The sequence below is a fragment of the Macaca nemestrina genome, chromosome 7, assembly GCF_043159975.1.
Source record: "Macaca nemestrina isolate mMacNem1 chromosome 7, mMacNem.hap1, whole genome shotgun sequence".
NCBI classification, from domain to species: Eukaryota; Metazoa; Chordata; class Mammalia; order Primates; family Cercopithecidae; genus Macaca; species Macaca nemestrina.
The window spans coordinates 148487470-148509784 of record NC_092131.1 but is presented as its reverse complement, the minus strand read 5'-3'; the positions used below and the strand labels follow the sequence as shown (position 1 = coordinate 148509784).

The 22315-nt window shown below is 36.2% G+C and overlaps 1 protein-coding gene across 8 annotated transcripts in view; it reads right to left on the bottom strand.

The window, feature by feature from the left end:
* Positions 1-22315, bottom strand: part of LOC105490044 (WD repeat domain 72) — a 294422-nt gene that overhangs the window by 229881 nt on the left and 42226 nt on the right. For 7 of the 8 annotated variants that reach the window (XM_071066821.1, XM_071066825.1, XM_071066822.1 and 4 more), the window contains exons 4-12: positions 16358-16436; positions 14954-15128; positions 14194-14270; positions 12548-12667; positions 11101-11246; positions 10623-10719; positions 6000-6141; positions 5073-5318; positions 1585-1805 (exon numbers count right to left, since the gene is read on the bottom strand). In XM_071066821.1, coding sequence (XP_070922922.1) covers positions 1585-1805; positions 5073-5318; positions 6000-6141; positions 10623-10719; positions 11101-11246; positions 12548-12667; positions 14194-14270; positions 14954-15128; positions 16358-16436 — 1303 coding nt within the window. The remainder of the gene's footprint in view (positions 1-1584; positions 1806-5072; positions 5319-5999; positions 6142-10622; positions 10720-11100; positions 11247-12547; positions 12668-14193; positions 14271-14953; positions 15129-16357; positions 16437-22315) is intronic. The other variant, XM_011755286.2, reaches the window with a different exon arrangement.

The window sequence follows — 22315 nt, the reverse complement described above, 5'->3', positions numbered from 1 at the left end:
GACATAAGGACCAAAAATAGGCTCCCAGGACAATAATCCTTAAGATACTTTTTAAAAAGTCAGCATGTGGTTACCTTGAACAGGTTAGGACAATTACTATCCAAGGTGGATTCTCATGATCTAGCCAGAATTTTGGCTGTTTTGTTGAAAGCATCAGTTTGGAGACCTTGAGACACCCATTACTCATCATTAACCTCTCTGGAGGCGGGTATGCGGGGAGTACTAGGGTACATGTTTTCTTTCCTAACTCTTTATTAAGTGGACTCCAGAAATTGTAAGGAAAAAAAATCACAAAATGGCAGGTGTGATAGATCTGGAGCCTAGACTTGCCGAATGAATCAGATGTCATTTTTCCCTAACCATTCTATCTCCTGGAGAACCTGCCCATCCCACAGCTTCTAGAGCAGGCAGTCCAACGTGCTCCAGGAAACTTACATACATACACACACAGACCATGTGAACACAAATCTTATGGTTAGGAATAGACTATCAAGAAACAATATTTATAAGCCAATTAACTGACTTAAAAAATCATTTTACCTGTGTTACCATGTCCTTTTACGACAGAGGAAACGCAAAAGTTGTTTGTTCATTTTTTTTTTTTAAAGTCAACTTTATAAAAGCTGAATTTAAGTTGACATTTCATAAGAAAATTCTACCTAAAGCGATTTCATTTTGCCCCTGACAAGGTAGATGCTCACAAACTTATTAAAGCTCATTCTCTGTTAAATAAATGAATAAGCAAATAAAAACCCATTTAAGAAGAAAATGTGCTGGACGCAATAGCTGACACCTGTAATGCCAGCACTTTGGGAGGCAGAGGTGGGAAGATTCCTTGCATCCAGGAGTTGGAGACCAGCCTGAGCAACAAAGCAAGATCCTGTCTCTACAAAAACAAAAATAAAAAACAGTAGCTGGACTTCATGCCTGTAGTCTCACCTACTTGGGAGGCTGAGGCAGGAGGATCCCTGGAGCCCAGGAGGTTGAGGCTGCAGTGAGCCATGATCAAGCCACTGTACTCCAGCTTGGGTGACAAAGTGAAATGCTGTCACAGACACACACGACAAATGCAACTATTTATCAATATTGTTATAAAAAGAAATTCTTGACTAGGTCTTGCTTTGTTGCCCAGGCTGGAATGCACTGGCATGATCTCGGCTCACCACAAAATGGAAGTTATTGAAGGCAAAAGTTAATTTCTAATTTATAGATTCCTATATTGTTCGGCTTGTTTTTGCCTTGAGTATCTACTTTTATTTTTAAAAGATAATTTCATTGAAAACGAAGATATAGAACTAGAGGAAAAAAAACAGATGTAAGTACTTGAAGAGAAAGAATTAAGTGGCTGTTGTAAAGCTAAGCATTGACTAAATCTTTGCTTTACAGCAAAATTATCTGTATAATGTAAGTTATAATAATACTACAATTCATATAGAAAGATTAGAAATATATATGAATCATCCAGTTGTATTATAAGTACACAGAACTCATATTTTTCTTTTCTTTGGAAATATGGGTCATTTTTGCTTGTCTTATTAAGTATTCTATTTTCAAATTTAGGTGTTATATTTTACTCTGTCTTACTTTAAACTTCTCTGGTGACATCAAAAGACTTGTTACTGCACCAGCTTCCAAAAAGAATTTATGCAAAATTTCTTCAGTAACGATATCCCACAAGATGACGCATGAGTCTAGGTCCCCAGACAACATCCAACTTTGGTCTAATTTCGAAGAGAGACCATGTGGGTAAAGTAACGAAGTGACACTTTGGTGGTGGCCTTTAAGAACTTTATGAGGTGGAGAATCTGAAAAACAATGAAACACCAAATAATACAGATGTTATTTTTGTTCAGAAAATCATCCCAAGATTCTCTTTTATAAAATTTTAACATAAGGAAATTACATATAATTAAAGCATGCACTTGGCTAAGAAAACCAGTGAACACCCTTAGATCATCTTGAAAAGCAAGTGCCTCACCAGAAGCCAGAGTATGCTTTTGATGAAGCACTACAGTTAGTTGTTCAAAATCTATTAATTCTAGGCCAAGCATGGTGGCTCATGCCCATAATATCAGCACTTTGGGAGGCTGAGATGGGCAGATCGCTTGAGGTCTGGGGTTGAAGACCAGCCTGCCCAACATTGTGAAACCCCATCTCTACTAAAAATTCAAAAATTAGCTGGATGTAGTGGCTCGCACCTACAGACCCAGCTACTCATGAGTCTGAAGCAGGAGAATTGCTTGAACCTGGATGGTGGAGGTTGCAGTGAGCTGAGATCATGCCACTGTACTCCAGCCTGGGCAACAGAGCAAGACTGTCAAAAAAAAAAAAAAAAAGAAAGAAAGAAAGAAAAAGAAGTCTATTAATTCGTAAGGACATTAGTAAATTACCAATTCCAGTGTCATGGAATAGTAAACACTGTTCTAAAAGAGTGAACACTTCATACATTTGGCTCCACAAAAATAAATTGTGAATATTAGTTATTTTCATTCTTTTTTCTTTTTTCTTCTTTTTTAGAGACAGGGTCTCGCTGTTGACCAGGCTGGAGTGCAGTGGTGTAATCATGGCACCATAAGACAAAACTTCTATTCCTCAAACTCCCTGGGCTCGGGTGATCCTTCCATCTCAGCCCCCCTATAGCTGGGACCACAGGTGAGCACCACCATGCCCAGGTAATTTTTGTACTTTTTGCAGGGACAGGGTGTCACCATGATGCTCACACTGATCTCAAACTCCTGGGCTCAAGGGATCCACTCGCCTCAGCCTTCCAAAGTGCTGGGATTACAGGCGGTAGCCACCGTGCCCAGCCCGTCATTCTTTAAATTAGAATGACTAAGTCTAGTATACAAGAAAAGAAAAGTTTCAGGAAATATTTTTGCTTTGAAAGATGTTAGAGATTACCTAATTCTACCTCTTGGCTTTACAGATAATGCATCTGAGGCTCAGAGAGGTTAAGTGACTTGCATCCAAGTGTGAAAAAGCAAAGTAAAATGTTTAAGAGTACGGCATTGCTGTTAAATGAATCTGTCTTTTTTTCCCTGGGTCTATCACTTACTAGATATGTCACCCTAGCTAGTTGCCTTTTCCCTCTTAACCACAGATGTTACATCTGAAAATTTAGGATAATAATAGTTCTTACTTCAGACAAGACTGTTGTGTGGAATAAATAAGAGAATGTCTATAATTTTGTAGCACTCTGCTTGGCACTCGGTAGGCATATGGGCATTTCAAATCACAGCTGTATGAGAGTACAGGACTACTGACACACTACTGTGCTAGGGGGTTACTCTTCCCACCAGCCACACTGCTTCTTCCTTCATCACTAGCTAAACTCCCCCAAATTGGAAAGAACCATAAACCACAAACTCTCTTTATTCACACTGAAAATAAACCTCAAAGAATTATTCTTATACTTCAGAAACTTCTATTCCATCAGGCATATCCTCACTTTGTATCTCCTAAAAAACCAGGATGAATGTTCATTGAGCTGCTACAAGTTAAATGTGACTTTTCCTTGCTTTCTGGATATTAGGATAAATCAGCCTGGATAAAAACTCTAGGTCTTCGCTTTTTCACTAACTTTTAACAGCAGCCATTTAGCTGTATACCAGTACATTACCTCTGTTTGGTTCATTGCCATTTACTCCTCCACTTCAGTCAATCACTGAAGCACAAGTCAGTAACATTTAGTAAGTGGCCAAAGTAAGCTGAGAACAATAGTAGGCAATATAAGAAGTTTTTTTTTTTTAATTGAGATTTAGTCCTTACCCTTAAGGACCTTATGCTCTAATACGATTCATATAATAATAATAAAATAGTATACAGTTTTTTTATACACATCCTAAATCTCAATCACCTCCTATATTTCCTTCCCTTACATAAGACAATTTACTTTAATAGGCATTTGTTGTTGTAATGCATAAATGCAGAAAGATGTATAAGAATACATGTATATTTCATTCACAAAGAAATACAGATTAAAACAGGAAGATACTATTTTTCTCCTGATTAGCAAAGATTAAAAAGTTTAATAGCACACAAAGTTGGTAGATAAAGTTTGGGGCAAAAAGGCATTTTATAGGCTATTAGTGAAAATGCATGCATATTGATGAAAGTTCTTTACAGAATATTTTACATATATTTTCAAAATTAAAAATGCAAGCAAATGTTGATCTGGTAATTTTACTCTTAGGAATTAATATACAGATATACTCATATGTATGTACAATGATAATCAATTCTGCATTGTCCATAGCAGCTAAAAACTAGAAAACTTACACACCAATAGGCAATTAAAGTTTGATTATTACTAATTATTTAAAGTCAGCTCGTAAAGAATGAACTCCAAAATATTTTATTTAGATTTGTTTAAGGACATTCTAGTAAAGCGTGTAGAATACACTTTTATTTGTGCAATATAATTAAAAGACTGTATATTGTTATGCTGATATGTGCTTGTATACACGTAGAAAATTTCAAGAAGAGTATCAACCGTTATCAGCAGTTGCCTTTGGAGAAAGGAACTGGAAGATCAAGTAAGGAGAAAAACTCATTTCTTATTATATAACCTTCTGCCTGAGTTTTTTTTTTTTTTTTTTTTTTTTGAGATGGAGTGGAGTCTTGCCCTGTTGCCCAGGCTGGAGTGCAGTGGCGCGATCTCGGCTCACTGCAAGCTCTGCCTCCCAGGTTCACGCCATTCTCCTGCCTCAGCCTCCCGAGTAGCTGGGACTACAGGCACCCGCCACCACGCCCAGCTATTTTTTTTTTATTTTTTTTTTGTATTTTTAGTAGAGACAGGGTTTCACCGTGTTAGCCAGGATGGTCTCAATCTCCTGACCTCGTGATCCACCCACCTCAGCCCCCCAAAGTGCTAGGATTACAGGGAATTTAAAAAAAACAAAAAACAAAAAACAAAAACCTATATGTATGTTTTACTTCAACATTAAAATATGTACATATTTAGCACCAAATGCCAGCTAATTCTTTAGGCCCCTAAATCTTCTTTAGTGCAGTTCATTGAAATTGCAGTTTTAGATAAATCAAATAAGTAGGGTCAAATAAAATTCAATGACCTTTTACTAAAGAACCACCTTCTAGAAGTCTTGCTTTGGCAGCATTCAAAGCCTGGGTAATGATAATTGTCCCATCTTCACAGCCACATATTAGTTTATCAAGACTTGGAATATACTCTGATGAAGTGACTACAGCAGTTCCTGCCCCATCTTTAAGCCCAGAGAAATAGTCAATAATACTTTGTGACACAGCATCATGCTTATCAAAATTATCTTGAAGAGTCCAGGTGGTAGTTACTGGTATCTCTAAAAAGAAAACAGAGATAAAAAGAAAATTTGGTTTATCAATGCATCATAGACATGGAAAATATCAAGGCACCCTCCCTTCAAAAATATGAATACAGTGTTACAGCCTATCCCAGATTCATATTGCCAGCATTCATCTCTTGTTAAGTTCAATTGATGTTAACATGAATTATATTAGTTATATTAATATATAAGATCCATAAGGTTCATGTGTGTGTGTGTGCTTAATTTTTAATTTTTTTTTTTTTTTGAGACCGAGTCTCACTGTGTCACCCAGGCTGGAGTGCAGTGGCATGATCTCGGCTCACTACAACCTCCGCCTCCTGGGTTAAAGCAATTCACCTGCCTCAACCTCCCGAGTAGCTCAGATTACAAGTGCACGCCGCCATGCCCCACTAATTTTTTGTATTTTAGTAGAGATGGTTTTCACCATGTTGCCCAGGCTGGTCTCGAACTCCTTCGCTCAGGCAATTCATCCGCCTCAGCTTCCCAAAGTGCTAGGATTACAGGCATGAGCCACCTTACCCGGCCTAAGCTTTGTGTTTATACCTGCTTTTATGTTGTCATTTAATACATAATAGTACACAATAAATTTTTCTTGTTGCTCAACTTAGAAGAACAATGAGTTAATTAGAAATTTGTTCTCAGAAGACATGTGACTAGAAATGGAAACTGACTTACCTCTAGGAGAACCATCAAACTTGGATACAGGAACATCAGGGATGTGCCACAAAGTAATTCTTCCTGAGACTTCTCCAGAGAAAAGCACCTTGTAAAAAGGCTCTTTCCTCTCATTCATGTAGCCCATAACAAAGGGACGGCTCTGTTACGAAACAAAAAGTGGCCTTTTATGTAGGAAATATTCTAACTATAGAGAGATGGCCACTGTTTTTAAATGGAGAAACAAGACTTAATAACTGAAGTAAATATTTTCAATTTATTTCCCACTGTTTCAAAATTTCCAAGTAAATTAAATGAAATAATCTGTGATCTAGGACTAAAGAGGCTTTAAACAACAAGAAGCAAAGTCATAGACTTCAGAAAGTCAATAAAAGTATCTAACATTTACTGACCGTGTGTGTGTGTGTGTGTGTGTGTGTGTGTGTGTGTGTGTGTGTGTGTGTATAGCTATGTGTACACATTACTGCAAGGGGTTTTCTACATATTCAGTTAAATAATCCTCACAATAACCCTATAAAATTGATACTATCATTGTTTTCATTTTACAAACAAGAAAACTTGTGTTTTCCTGTGAAGTGAAGAGATTGATTTGTCTAAGGCGATTAGAGGAAGCAACGGGCTTTGAGTCCAGTCATTCTGATTCAGCAACCCATGTCTTGATGCTAAAGATGTTCACTAAGAAGGCTTAATTTCTTTATAGTTCCTTTATAGTTCTAATTGTCACTTAAAACAGCAACAACTCATATTTGTATAGTAATTTTGTGTTGTTACCATGTTTTCCACTTTTTGTTGACTGTTTTTCAGATTTAACATACTTGATTTCCAATTTCTCAAGCAGCCACAAAGGAAAATGATTCCATAATTTATAATGTGTGTGTATATACATATATACTGTTATACATTATATAAATTATGTATAATATTATACATATTATACATAATCTATGATCTTGCTGAAGGAGAATATGAATATTGGGCACCAGTGCTCTTAAAGCTATGCCTTCACTAGTGAATGCATCTTGAGCATCCCTGATCCTTCTCAGGGCAGTATAGCTGTTCTTCGGGCAGGTTGGTACATAGATATTAAGGGATCAAAATCATTCAAGCAATTACAAAAACAAAACCTGAACTCTCTTTGGTGCAGAAGTAAAAGTCATCCTAAGAAAGCCAATTGCTTGCTAGAATTAAAGAAGTCCAGGAAAGTGATGCTTCCTAGTCAGAAAATACATGCTTTAAGGTGTGGATTTAGACACATTAGTGAAAAATTCTATTCATTAGTGATTATTAAGGGCGAAGATATTGCTACATTTAATCTTCACAACAAAGCTATGTAGTTAAGTAAACATTGCTATTATCCTGATATGAAAATAGGGAAACTATGACAGAAAATAAGAAACCAATCCAAGGTTATCCAACCAAGATGTGTAATTAATTCCCTATAGTCCCAAGAAATAAGAGCATCATAGAAAATGGTTCCAATAAAGTCAGTTTCTAAATAATTTTTTTTAAGACTCAGAGGGCACTTTGGTGTCTTACAGCCATGATTTTTATAGCTATTTGAAATGGGTTGATAAAATTTGGTTAAATTGGCTATTCAAACTCTCCCACCCTTGTAGGCACTTAGAACTGATTGTTCCAACTCCCTGCTTATTCTGATTTGAAAAGGAAGCTCCAAGAGGCTGGTGGGTTACTCAAGTTGGTGGCAGCATAACTCCTCCCAGCTGGCGCTTTGTCCCTGCAGTTGAAGTTCGCTGTTGCTCTCATGCCCTCTGCCTTCACCTTCCACATTGCCGCTTCTCAATTGCTCACACTCACCCCTTGGTCCCTCGCTCCTCCTCCTCCCAAACAGTTCCCTGTAGTTCTGCTATTCACCTGAAAACCTCTTCATAGTCCCTTACCATGTGAATTCCAATTTTCCATCACAGTGTTCATCATGAGAGTTTCCATCATCCAGGAGGTAATAAAACATAGCCACTAGCACTGAAATCCCTGGGGCTAACTGCCTGGATTTAAATCCTGACTTTACCACATCCTAGCTCTATTGAAAGAGCAAGTTGGTTACTGTAGGCAATTTAGTACACCTCACTGTCTCATTTTCCCTAACTGTGAAATAAGACTAATAAAAGCACCTGCTATATGGGATTGGTGTAAGGATTAATGAGTAGATAAACATAAGGTACACAGAATGGTCCCTGACATTTAGTCCCTATTTAATTAATTTTAACAATTCTGGTTATTCTTTTCTCAGAACAATTGAGAAACTCACTCCAAAACCCATACCTGGATTTGGGTTAAACCACTTGAGTTTAAATCCTGGGAATTCACCTCTCTGAACATCAGTTTCAACATGGGATCCTGGTGGCAACTAAAGTAAATGAGGTCGTTTGTATGTTTGACAATAATAAAGACTCAAATGAAGTTTTTATCGTCATCACCATCATCATCATCATCACCATTACTCTTAGTTCTTTCACACACAGTTTTTGTTTGCAGTCCTTAGGCTGTTTCTATCCCAGCTATTCCCATCTCAGTACAGCAGCCTTACTCTGTGGCTGAGACCCTGGGAAACCCAGTTCCTTATCTCAACAGCCAGAATCCCTGCACCACAGGCCTCAGCAATTACCAGCTGTGATTTGAAGCTAGGGAGATCCTCATGCAGCTATTGGAAGGAAAGACGAATCCTCATTCTTACCACTGCAACTCCATCAGCAGATATGTACATGGGCATTACAAACAGTAATTCTGAGAACCTGTTACTGTCAAACCTGGAGATTTAATTCTATGGTATCACTCCAAAAAATGAGTCCGGACAATACTACCTGCTTACAGAGCAGTCCTTTCTAAGCTCACTGAATGTATCAAATTCATCTCTGCATTCTACCACAATGCCTTCATTACTTGGTAACTGCAAGAGAGACTAAGGACTCTTATATTTAGTGAACACTGGTGATGTTTGAATAAGGGGAAGAAAGTCTGACTTTATGCCCTGGATAAAAGGCAAGTAAGGACTGGCAGATCAACTTTTTCCGGTTTCCAATTATTCTACTCACATTTCACTGGCTTCTAGGCATTTCTCACTTTTAAGATACAGAAACATCTATGGTTGTTTAAACAATAATTATTGGTAAAAGACCTGTAAGTTTATGTCTTCGCATTTTGAGAAACAAAGCAAGGTAACTTCCCATGAGATTAGTTATTTTTTAATTGTTGTACTCTTTCCTCATGGTTATATATAACATTGAAATTTTCAGGAACAAGAAGCCCCTAAAAGGCACAACTGATCATTGGCTTTCAGGGCAAACTGTGCTTTGTAAAAACGCATTCAAAGCTAAGGAGGAAAAGAGCAGATCCTTTAAAAAAATAACTAAATATGCCTTTCTAAGGAAGCCCCAGTATTGGTTTTGTGATCAACAGCAAAACCTATTGCTGCCACAGGTAATTTTAGAAATAGTCCTTTGATGCATGCCATAATTATAAAGTTTGCTTGCGTCCCAGTGGCACTTGGGGTTCTAATTTTTGGCTGACAGTTTCTTAATCAAGTTTTCACAACAAAACCTCACAGATATGTTAAAGCGACAATCACTGAGCTGTAGGATTTCCAACAGCTATGCTGCCTAATTAAGCAAACCATCATTCTGTTAAAAGTAGCATTCTTCCCTGGTTGACACATCAATAATTCAAAACTCTTCCACTCGCCATGAAATACGTTTTTGGATAATTAACTGATGACAAAGTCCAAAGGCTTAGGAAAAAAAAAAAAAAACACTTTGGATAACACTACTGAAATAAAATAACTGCTTAAATTTTCAGGCTTCCTAGAGTGTCAAAGGTATGATTCAGTCAAGTAATAAGCTCACAATTATATTCTCAACTCTCTGCCAAAAGCGTAATTATATTTGTTTTACCAAGAAAATTTATTCGTAACAATAGCTAAATACATCTGAAAATGATATCAATATATGATTAAGTAAAGAAACAGAATATAAAACATTCCATAAAGTTTAAAAATTGGAGTAGATACATAAAAATGTTTAACAATGTTTTGTCACACCATTTATCACAAGGGTCAGTGAAAAAAATGTGTGGTGTGTATGTGCTTGTACATATACACACAGACACACAAATGCAGAGAGACAGAGAGAGAATGAGAAAGAAAGTAAATATAGCAAAATGTTATCAATTGGTGAATCTAGGTAAAGCGTATATGAATAATTACTGCAATACTCTTGCAACTTTTCCAAATATTTGAAAATTTTCCAATCAAAATAAGTAAATAAATACAACAAAGTAAAAAAAAAAAAAAAAACAAAAAACTCAGTGAATATTTACGGTGGTGAAATTATGAATTTTAATGTCTCCTTTCTTTTCAACATTTATAATTTTCCTATAGTAAATATGTGTTGTTTCATTATAAACTTAAAACACAGACTTAACCATAGTAGATTTTTAGAGACAAAGTTTTCTCTTTGGTAGCCATTGACAATTAAACTTGATTTTCTCATTAACAACTTGATGGGATGCTTCAATTCAATTTTTTCAAGCCTGACTCTGACAGACAAAGCAACACTTATCCAAGAAACTGAGTGAAACAGCTTTGAGGTAGTCACTCTTTTCTTGCATTACCTTATTTTCCTGCACAGAAGTAGAGCACAGTAAATGAGGATAAATGGACTCTTTAAGCACTCTTCCATCAGCAGGGTATAAGCTTTTTGAAAGCCCACTGCATGGCAAAAATAAAAAGCAAAGTTTAGAACTCTGAGGTTCTTTATTCGTTCTTTTCCCCCTCCCACTTTCAAAAGCCGGATGGTACCGTTCGAGTTTCTAAACTCTACTTAGAAATTGTTGGGTTAATAATTACAAGTGACTTTTTGAAAACCCAGCACCAGCTGTACAAGTTATACATGGTTAATCTCATTCCTCCATCCCCTGCTGTTTTGTACAAAGGCTGAAGCCTACCAAGCCCAGAGTAAATCTTCTAGTGCCAAAGTTGTTTTGTTCTGGTTTTTGATCATGGGCAGCATGCAGGGATTTTTCCATAATAAACCTCCCAAAGTTCATTTTCTACCTGAATGTTTTGTATACCGCTCCCATCTGAGCCCACCTGTTCAGCAGCTGATAGATGTAACTGTGACCATCTTCTGTCCAGATGAGGATTCTGTGGGCAGCAATCATTTCTCCACCAGCAAAGAACTGCCCGTTTCTGCTAACTTCAGTCAGCAGAAGGGAAAAATCACAATAATCATAAACCTAAAATATGAAATTGATGCTCATTATCAAAGGTTTAAATCCAGTCTGCCAATAAGATGAATATGAATTATGATAGTAATAATATAACAACATAGTAAGCATTGATAACAGACCATACTGTACTCATATATTAAGATAATTTTTACCATCACTTATTGACTTATATTTATCTTAGGGTAGGTTTCAGTAGATAAACTTCATCTGGTTATATTCCAGAGTGTGTACACTAAACATAGAAACCCCAAATCCCCAAATTTCTAAGTAATTTTATTCTTTCCATAATGAGTACTCCAAGTTTTACATTTGAAAATTTATTATGCACATAAAAAATGTATATCACATAAATCTTTTGTTAGACCATATACTTCTAAATCTTTGTTCAAAAATACATTATCACCATACAAGTAAGACTGTACAGTTTTGTTAACTGAGCCAGTTATACAAAACTTTAAAGAAAAATAAATGTTATGAAATGATGGCAACTTAGCTTTTCTTTCTTCTTGGAAATGTCAGTGAACATATTCACCAGAACTTGTCCCTCTTAAAACAAATGCAGTGACAAAGTAGAAAAAGTAAAACATCTAAAAATATAATCAAACTATATAAGTGAGAAGTATATTTGAGTTCTAAAGTATAGACACCAAATTTTGAAAACAATTTAGAGCTAAATATTTATTGTTATTATGGTCTGTTGTTAAAAAAATTAGGATATACTACTACATATATAATATTTTGGGATACAAAACTGTTGCATATAGCATGATATTAAATATGTAGTAGTATATCCTAATTTTATTAAAGAGTTAAAAACTTATATGTCAGGCTGGGCACGGTGGCTCATGCTTGTAATCCCAGCACTTTGGGAGGCCGAGGCGGGCAGATCATGAGGTCAGGAGTTCGAGACCAGCCTGACCAACATGGTGAAACCCAGTCTCTCCTAAAAATACAAAAATTAGCCGGGTATGGTGGCGTGCACTTGCAATTCCAGCTACTCAGGAGGCTGAGGCAGGAGAATTGCTTGAACCCAGGAGGCAGAGGTTGCAGTGAGCTGAGATCGTGCCACTGTACTCCTCCAGCCTGGGCAACAGAGTGACACTCTGTATCCAAAAAAAACAAAAAAAAAACAAAAAAAAAAAACTGTTATGTCAGTCATAAAAGACACATCATTCCATGTTCTGGTAATACTGTTACAGAGAATTTGTATCATATTTAAATCATATTCTAATTTTTGTACAAATCAAAAAAAAAAAAACAAATTACACTTGTACATCACTGGTATTTATTATGTTATTTTATAATACCTTCCAACATTTAGAAAACACCACCAACAGAAGTCTCTCAGTATATGTGCAAAATCGTATTGTCTGGCAGTTCAAGGACTCAAGAAACTTTGATTCTTTTTCATAGACATCTCGCTTTTCCTTCAAAAGGAAAGAAAATCTTTTAGTACTAGTTCCAGGTAATTCACATACAGCCATAAGAGGACCCACTTCCTGTGCATCTCAAGTAGATCACAACATTATAAAATGAAAAGTATTTGAGTTTCCTTTTGAGTGTTTTGAACTAAGAAGTTACTTTGCAATAGAAGCTGTGTACCTGGGTGATGAAATAATCCATACACCCAACCCCCACAACACTTAATTTACCTGTATAACAAACCTACGTATGTACCTCTGAAAGTCTTTTAAAAAAATTAAAGAAATATAGGATGTATTTCTTGAAAAAAAAAAAGTTGTGATCAGGAAATCCACTTAGATTCAAGGGCTCATTACATGCAACCATTCAACAAAGATTCTGTGAGGAACTACAGCTGGATGCTAAGAATGTCAAGATAAGAATAAGCTAGAGACTGTTAGATATGGCAGAAAGGTCAAACAAAAAAATCTAAAATGATGACGAAAAAAACCTACAGTATTTTATTTTATTTTATATTTTTTCCTTGAAACAGAGTCTTGCTCTATCACCAAAGATGGAGCACAGGGGCAGGATCTCGGCTCCCTGCAATCCCCGCCTCCTGGGTTCAAACGATGCTCCTTCCTCAGCCTCCTGAGTAGCTAGGATTACAGGTACGCCACCACTCCCAGCTATTTTTTTTTTTTTTTTTTTGTACTTTTAGTAGATACGAGGTTTCACCATGTTGGACAGGCTGGTCTTGACCTCCTGACCTCTGGTGATCTGCCTGCCTTGGCTTCCCAAAGTGCTGAGATTACAGGTGTGAGCCACTGTGCCTGGCCTAGTATTTTGATTGCTAAAAAAATATAAATAAATAAATAATAAAAAAGGAAAGAATTGCCAACACACAGGACATAAAATACTACATTCTCCATAAGTTTGTGATAATGCTGGATGTATATTTCTTGAGCTCAGCATACCATCACAATTCCTAGGCTTCCTCAACCAATAAATTCCTAAAAAGACCCCAGAGCTCCTTGGGGAAGCCTAAATAATTTTGTCATTGGCACACATAGTATGGCTGTTCTTTCGTCCATCATCTCAACTTGTAGCCTGATGCCAGGGAACAGGTGAATATACTGGACTCCCCAGGGACATGCCCCTCAATTTTTTAGAGTCATTTGCCTGCCACTGTTCACACATACTTAGAAGAAAGGAGGATTTCTGCTGTAAGGAACAGAGAGATGTTCTGCTATTTTTAAAAAATTAAAAATATAATCTTTCTGTGTGTGTGTGTTTGTGTGTGTGTGTGTGTGTGTGTGTGTAAATGAAAACATCTGTATATACATGGAGAAAAGGTTGGAAGGATACAAGCCAATTGTACCCAATGCTCACCTTTGGGAAGATGGATGGGGGAAATAAATGGATGTAGAATTTATACACTTCTATGTTATTTGAACTTTTGACAATAAGCATGTAATAGCCTTATAATTTATAAATTTCAATGAATATGCTTGAAATTGTAGGGAAAAAAGAGTAGGGTTCCCAAGCCAACCTGAATGCCGGTGATAGATGAGGAAAGATCCCATACTTTGAGCTCACCAGCTACTGATACCACCAAGAGAGAATCTTCTGTGAAAAGAATAAAAAGTCAGATATAAGCTTACCATGGATATAATTGGGTAGGTAAAAATCATTTCATAGTCATTTAAGAATTATGCAGGGCTGTGCAGATGGAAAATTTTCAGCTTTGGAGTCACTTTTTAACTAGAAAAAAATAAACATTTTACATCGTGCTCCAAATCTGTTTTAACATTTCAAAGTGATTCCTAGGAATAAGAAGAGCACCACTAGAAGCAGAATCACATGGCAAATCATCGTAACAAGCACCTTCCTGTTTCAGAAGTAAGTGAGGAGCCGACTTCCACTTCCCTTTGCAGTCACTCATTACAGAAACTGAATTATCAATACTACATCTAGAAGATACAGCAGGGCAAAATTCCAGGAGTCCTGCTAATCCACAACAAAACCTGCTTGTCACTCTTAAAATGTAACAAGCAGAACTTGGTGATAAAAGCACAGATTCACCTCTTTCCCCCTCATCTTAACCTTTCGCTGACTTTCCAATGTTTTGAACCACCGGCATGGGTGTTCTTAGTTCTTCTTCATCAGGTGTATTACAGACATATCCTCATTAATAGGTAAACATAAAGAAGCATTCTTTCTGAATTCCTGCCCAATAATTCGACAAATAATTCAAAAGTAGATATTTTTATATGCAATCTCTTTAGTGTCAGATAATATCTAACTACTACCTTGAATTCTCACGGAGTGAACAATGCACATGCAGTTGATCCAGTCGGGAAACTGAGATGATCTAAAACTGTGAACAACAGCCAAAGTCTTGGCGTCAATTATAAGGACATCTTGATATTCTCCACAACAAAGAAGCCAACCTTCTCCTGTCATCCGGAATGAGCAGTGGTAATACTATGCATATGGAAACCAAAGCAAACATTTAATTATCACTAGAAATTAACATAATTTGGCTACATTGAATATTTCTCTAGACCTTAGTTTTAGCATATGATCAATTAAGGTATTGAACTGAACAGCAACTAAAATTTCTCTTAGTTCAGTTATTCCAAACTTCTATGGGCACTTGAGTCTCATTTGCATCTCATGATTTTTCCGGAGAAAGAGAGATCCCTTGGAAGAAGTAATTCTATTCTAAATCATGGCAAGCTCATAATTGAATTATTTCTGGAGTGCAACTTGGAACTAAACAACAACAAGGCCAGGCACAGTGGTTCATGCCTATAATCCCAGTGCTTTGGGAGGCTATGGTGGGAAGATCACTTGAGGCCAGGAATTTGAGGCTGTCATTAGCACCACCGCACGTCAGCCCGGGTGACACAGCGAGACCCTGTCTCTTAAAGAAAAATAATTAATAGCAACAACAAAACCCAAGTTCCTTACCGTAGCAACAATGCTGTATGTTAAAGAGAAAATGTCTGAAGGGCATTTGAGGATTATTATGCCAAATAAGTTGTGGAAATATTTTATTAAAGATCAAGTAAAGCATTCTACTTTTAACCAGCTCTCTCTGTGCAGGGTTTTATTCCCAGAAAAAATAGAGGAGAGTTTGTGAATGCTGAAATGCACATCATCAACACTAAAAGTATAAAACATTTAAAAACATGGTCAGCACCATTGGAATCATGCAACCACACTACATATGCTTGGAAACCATCTACTAAAAGCCAAGATTTGCCTTAAAGATTGGGAAGTGATTGTAAAAATTATATATATAGAAATTAAGAACCTATCCACCAAAACATAAGGGTTAAAATTGGAAACGAGGGAGAAAAAAACTTTGTTCTTTATAAGACAGCACATCATTAAAACTGAATTTTTACACATGCACAAGTATGGGTATGCTTTGTGGTACTAAGGCAATATATGGAAATTGTCTTTCAAATCTGTTAGAAAGACACAAAAATGAAAGAATCAGGGGAAAAAATCTGCTTGAATAATACCTTTTGGGAAAGCAAAATGCCAAAATAGCAGATGATAACTGGTGATATTTGACCTTCATGACAAAATAAAAATTCAAGCAAAGAATATTCTCCAAAGATGTTTCTTTAGAAGTGTATTTGCAAATGCCCTAAACAAGTTGCAGAATCTAGAAATGCCCTGAAGGACGTGAGCGTACTTACACAGATTGCAGTGTGCCTGTAAGGAAGTGTAGCCTTCTCCACGCACTGTCCACTGGTGACATTCCAAACACACATCTCCCTAGCAGAGATAACTTTGTATTATTCTCTGTCATTTCCACTCAATTGTCCGGAATAATTTTTGCGCCACCAAGTTTTTCTCTAGTGCTGCGCTTAAGTGCAGGCTGATCATTTATGTGGCTTTTTGTTACAGATTACTGGGCAAGACAATGTTGTGGTCATTAGCAGGGATGACATACTGTATCTGTATCTTTTTGTTTGGGTAATTACACCCTGCTGCCAGCCTACAAACCTTACCGTAGAGACAACCGGGCCTACAACAAATTGTGGAGATACAGCTATCACAGCCTGTTAGTGACAGTACAACAATCTTTCAGTGGAAACTGTATCCTCTTGAAAATGCTTTATTTCACTGAACTTAAACTACATATTCTGAAAATCATAATGCATCAAGGGCTGCATCTTCTGAGGCCAATGTATCATTTTTGTAAAAACAAACAGTGCCACCAAGAGGTTACATTTGGTCTATCATTGATAACAGTGTATCTCGGCCTCTCCTGATTTGAAATCCTGAAATCATCCTTGGCACCTAATATTTAGAAAAATATTATTATTTTGAAAACTCTTACTTGGTTTACATATTACGAAGACACAGTTTTAAAATACGGTTACAAAGTAGACCCAGCATAGGGTAGTTTATATGACTTCCCAAAAATCAGAATGACTGTTTCAGAATTGTTTGGTAATATTCTTCAGTCTCGAGAGTTTTAACACATAAGCAAAATGTTCCATGTTCTATAAAACAAAAGTTGTATAGGCCTTAAAGGAGATACCGCTATTATATTAAGAAACAAAATATATAGACTAATAATGTCAACAACTGTATACCTTTGGTGATTTGCAGGGTTTTTTTGTTTTTCTAACCAAACACAGGAACTCAATCTTCTAAATTAGTGCTTCTTAGACTGGGGCGATTTTGCTTCCCCCTATTCCGCCTACATTCCAAGGACACTTGGTAATATTTTGAGATATTTTTGGTTGTTACAACTAGGAACACACTACTGGCATCTAGTGGGGAGAGGCAAGGGATGCTGCCAAATATCTTACAATGCATACAACAGTCCCCCACGACAAAGAATTATCTGTTCCTAAATGCCATTAGCCCTGAGGTTAAGAAATCATATTCCAGAAATAGACACGAAATATTCATAGTATTTTCTCTCTGTTTATATCCAACGTCTTTCCAAAAAGATTTGAGGTAACCTGAAAAGACATATAATTCTATAAAACAGGAGGAAAAAAATCTGTGTGTGTGTGTCTGTGTGTATGTACTAAAAAATAAGATTGGGAAGAAGGTAGATATTGAAATAATATATCTCAAAGGTAAACAAACTAATAATGCATCTATAAAATCAAGAAATACATCTCAAAGGTAAAATAATTGAACCTTAAGCAGTCAACATTATAAAATTTTAGCTCTTTAAGGGATTTGAGCTTATTAACAAGGGTTTTGACTCTAGCTATGCATCAACAACCACCTGATACTATTCCAAATATTACCTTCAGAGATTCGAATTCCATGACTCTGTGTTGAGATCCTGGCATGTGTGGTTTTGAAAAGCACGGTCAGTTGACTTGTTTCTAGCCTATTTCTAAACCAGTAGCTCTAAATTCTAGCTATACATTAGACTTATTTGAGAACTTTCAAAAATACTGATGGCTGACCATGCAAGATATCAAATCAGGCCAATTAATTCACATTTTCCAGGATTGGAACCTGGATACTGGCAAAAGTTCCTTTGAAAATATTAATGTATTTAAACCATCTTGGATCCCTTTGCTTTCCCTATTTATTTGCTTATGATTTTGTTTTCTATATTAAATCTGAAAATACGTCACAAAGAAAAAATTTGCTCTTTGCCTGTCAATTTTGTTTAATAAAAGAAAGTAAATTTGTGGTGTATCAAATGGAATGCTGACATCTTACCTGGAACCACATAAGTTACTTATGTAAAACTAAGACATGAAATTGAACTATTAAAAAGCATATTCTTTTCATTTTCTGAAACTGTCACCTAAGTTTGTACATAGCAAAAATCACCTTCTATTATAAAAAAATTGAATTTAAGAATTCTTAAAATCTTAAAAATTTTTTTAAATTTTAAAAAAATTGTAAAAATCTTAAGAATTTTTAAAAGCTTAAAAATTCTTAAATTCTTATTTCAATGAAAAGAAAACAGATGAAAGCGTCTACAACATATAACATTAGAAAACTGTTATATTCTCACTACAAATTCCTTGAAAAGGGGCATTTTTTGGTCATATTCAACTTTACATCCCCTCCTCAGCACGTCAGTAAAAATTTATTCCATGGATAAATATATCAGTCACCATTATTCCACACACTTTATATCTTTTGGAAATACATTATTTTCTCTTGACCTCATTCTTATTTTTCATATTTGTGTGCTTGTAACACTATGGTTTTGCTCAAACTTTAATGAAGTGTATGGAAGGACAGGAGATAAACATGAATGCTTGCTTTGCCATCTTGCATTGGAAGTCTATTACATTTTTCAAACTCTTTTCCCTTGTCTTTTATTATACTTTCATTTTTTTGCTTTGGCATTCTCAGCCTCCTCTTCGTCCTCTGTCTGTTTCTTAAGTGCTGGTTTTCCCCAGATATTTGTCTTATACTTTCTTACATCCTTACATTTCACTCTCTTTCTGGGTAAGTTACCTACTCCCCTGGCTTTGGGTACTGTTATTATGCTATTGGAAGCCCAGACCTGTTTACTTAAGCTCTATACTTCTATATGCAAATAGCTTTTAGACATCTCCACCCGTATGACTTTCAGGAGATCACACCCTTTCATGTTCAAAATGAAGCATAGCATCTTCCCTCTTTGGTTCACTATCTCAATGGATGATATAATTACTAATAAATTTCCCATAATTCTTGACCCAACATTTTCTCTTACTGCCCAAATGTGGGTACTTGCTACTCCAAATATGGGCTCTGGGCCAGCAGTATCAGCATTGTCTAGGAATGCTTTGGAAATACAAGTTACTAGACCCCAGCCCAGATCTACTAAATCCGTATCTTTGGTAGCAGTGCCCAGAAATCTGTAATTAAACAAACTCTGCAGGTGATTCTGGTGCATGCTCAGGATTGAGAAGCACTCCCCTAGCAGCCTCCAAGTCCTGGTGCCCTACTTCTCTGGGGCCATCTCTTGCTAGTGACTAATACTTTCATTGGTAAGTAATAAACCTTTCTATCGGTGCCAAGGCTTTTTGCCTTAAAATTTTATTAACTCTCTCTATATATAAAATATTAATACAATTATACCAACCTTATTTTGATTTGTGTACATATGATAATATGTAATTGGAATGACTGTTTTAGTCAGATTTATTCAACTAGCTTATTTTGTGCTATTTGTCCCATTTAAAAAAAATTGTTTTCTTTGAATTAAACAACATTTTTTCTTTTTTAAATTGAAAGTTACATACACTTTCTTTTATTTTTTATTTCTTTTGTCTATTGTTTTTGTAGCTACTAAACAATACTTGAAATGTAAATATATAAATATAGCTTAAGGTCTAAAGTTAATCAACATCTTTACCCACCTCTAGAACACCAGAATGTGTGGGATCTTATTACTATATTATTATATGCTATTGTTGACCGGAATCGCGTATGTGTGAGTGGGTGTATATAAATATCATTATATCTTAAAAAGTCTCTACAACTTTGCGGGTTTTTGTTCAATATTCCTTCTTCCATCTCAAACCTTCCTTCTGAAATCATTGTTTTTCTTACTAAAGAACATCATTTAGAAATGTGTTATTATACTTATCCAGACTCTGTTGGCGTAGTGAGCACTTTTAGTTTTTGTTTGTCTGAAGGTTTATTATTTTGCCCCAATTTTTCAAAAGTGTTTTTGTTGGATATACAATTCCAAGCGGACAGATATTTTCTGTCCACTTTTTGAAGGGATTTCACTGCTGTCATTACTGTTGGGAAGTCAGCTCTCTGCTTAATTAACATTCCTTGGTAAATAATCTGCTTTTTCTCACTGTCTACCTACAGGATCTTCTCTTTTTCTTTGGCATTCTGTTGTTTTAACATCAGATCACCAATGGTTTATTTTCATTATCCTAGAATTTTCTGTGATTACTGAATCTGAGGATGTATGCCTACAAATAAAATAATAATTTGGGAAAAATATTAAACACTGAGCCATAAAGCAACTCTGCGTCCCCTCTGGTCACCATGAAGGCAAAAATGCTAAGTCCATAGCCAATATCTGGGACTTCTCAAATCTAAAAATGCATTGTTGTTTAGAAAATAATGGGGCAAGCCTAGTAGGAGTAATAATTTCCAGTGAATAAAGTTAAGACTTGCCAAGTACACAGTAGCTGAAACGTAGGTACTGCCTAAAAAGTATCTTATAGACACAGCATAAGATTTAGAAACCTCAAAAGAACAAAGTTCTAGAAACTTCACATCAACTTGGTGAAGGAGGACAGCTAATTAGATTGAAACTAGACTCCTAGGCTCTTTAACAATATTTACAGGGCTCATACAGCTGAATTCATCTTTCATCAAAAATATATCCATTAACCCCTAGTTTCTCTTTTGGAGTTAGATCACTATGGGCAAATACCTGATGGTGAAACTCAGTAATTTTTCAGATCTTTTTCTCAGTTAGCTACTACGTATTTCTCAATTTTTCATGCAGCCCCAGAAAAAAATTAACCATCTCCAAAATTCTCTAGATTGGGAATAAATATCTCAGCATGTGTAGCAGACTTTGTGGCAGTCCTGGTGAATGAAAGCTACAGGCAAAGGTTAAAAAAGGAATGTATTAGGACATTTCACTTTAGACTTAGCCAAAGTTCAATCCCTCTAAATATTACAATTAATGATTTACTATAAGCTATGAAAATAGGTATCTCTTTGATATCTGTTCAACTAGCCAACATATTAAACTATTCTGTTTATACAAGATGGACCTTGATTCCTCATTATTCTTTTGGTTTTCAGAATTCAGAAGTGTATAATTTCTCTTTGGATTAAAAACAAAGAGAGGCTTATCTTGCTTCAACTAGCAACCCAATCCCTTATTAACAAATGCATACTGAATTGATACCACATTCCTGAGTATATTTTGGCAAATAACTCATCAGGAGCCTAGCTCATAGTAATTCTTCCATCAGTGGGGCTTTTTCCTACAGGTAAGTCCTATTTCATGAGGGCAAGCTTTGCTCCCATGAAACTGCACCCAAATCACTAGCTATGTTCCTTTTCCATCTCTCTGCCACCATTCTACTGATAATTGGGTCCTCTCCTCTGTTAGATTTATTTATTTATTTATTTTTATTTTAAATTTTTATTTATTTATTTATCATTTTTTTTCTTTTTTTTTTTTTTTTTGAGACTGTCACCCAGGCTGGAATGCAGGGGCACCATCTTGGCTCACTGCAACCTCTGCCTCCCGGGTTCAAGTAATTCTCCCTCCTCAGCCTCCCGAGTAGCTGGGATTATAGGCATGCACCACCATGCCCAGGCCAATTTTTCTATTTTTAATAGAGTCAGGGTTTCGTCATGATGGCCAGGCTGGTCTTGAACTCTTGACCTCAGGTGATCCACCTGCCTCAGCCTCCAAAAGTGCTGGGATTACAGGCATGAGCCACCATGCCCGGCCTGTTAGTTTCATAATAACATCAGACAAGGGTACAACATGAAGACTGTAACTATTAAATTGTTTTGTAAATCTATGAAAGCTTGGATGGGTTTGCTTAAGAGCTCCAAGTGTGTTACGACATGAGAAAAGACAGACACCTAGACTTTTTCATTGCTGATTCTACAAAACTAGGCATTGGTCACTAACCTTTACCCAGTAAGAGTGCTACAAGTTCTGATACGCATGTTGA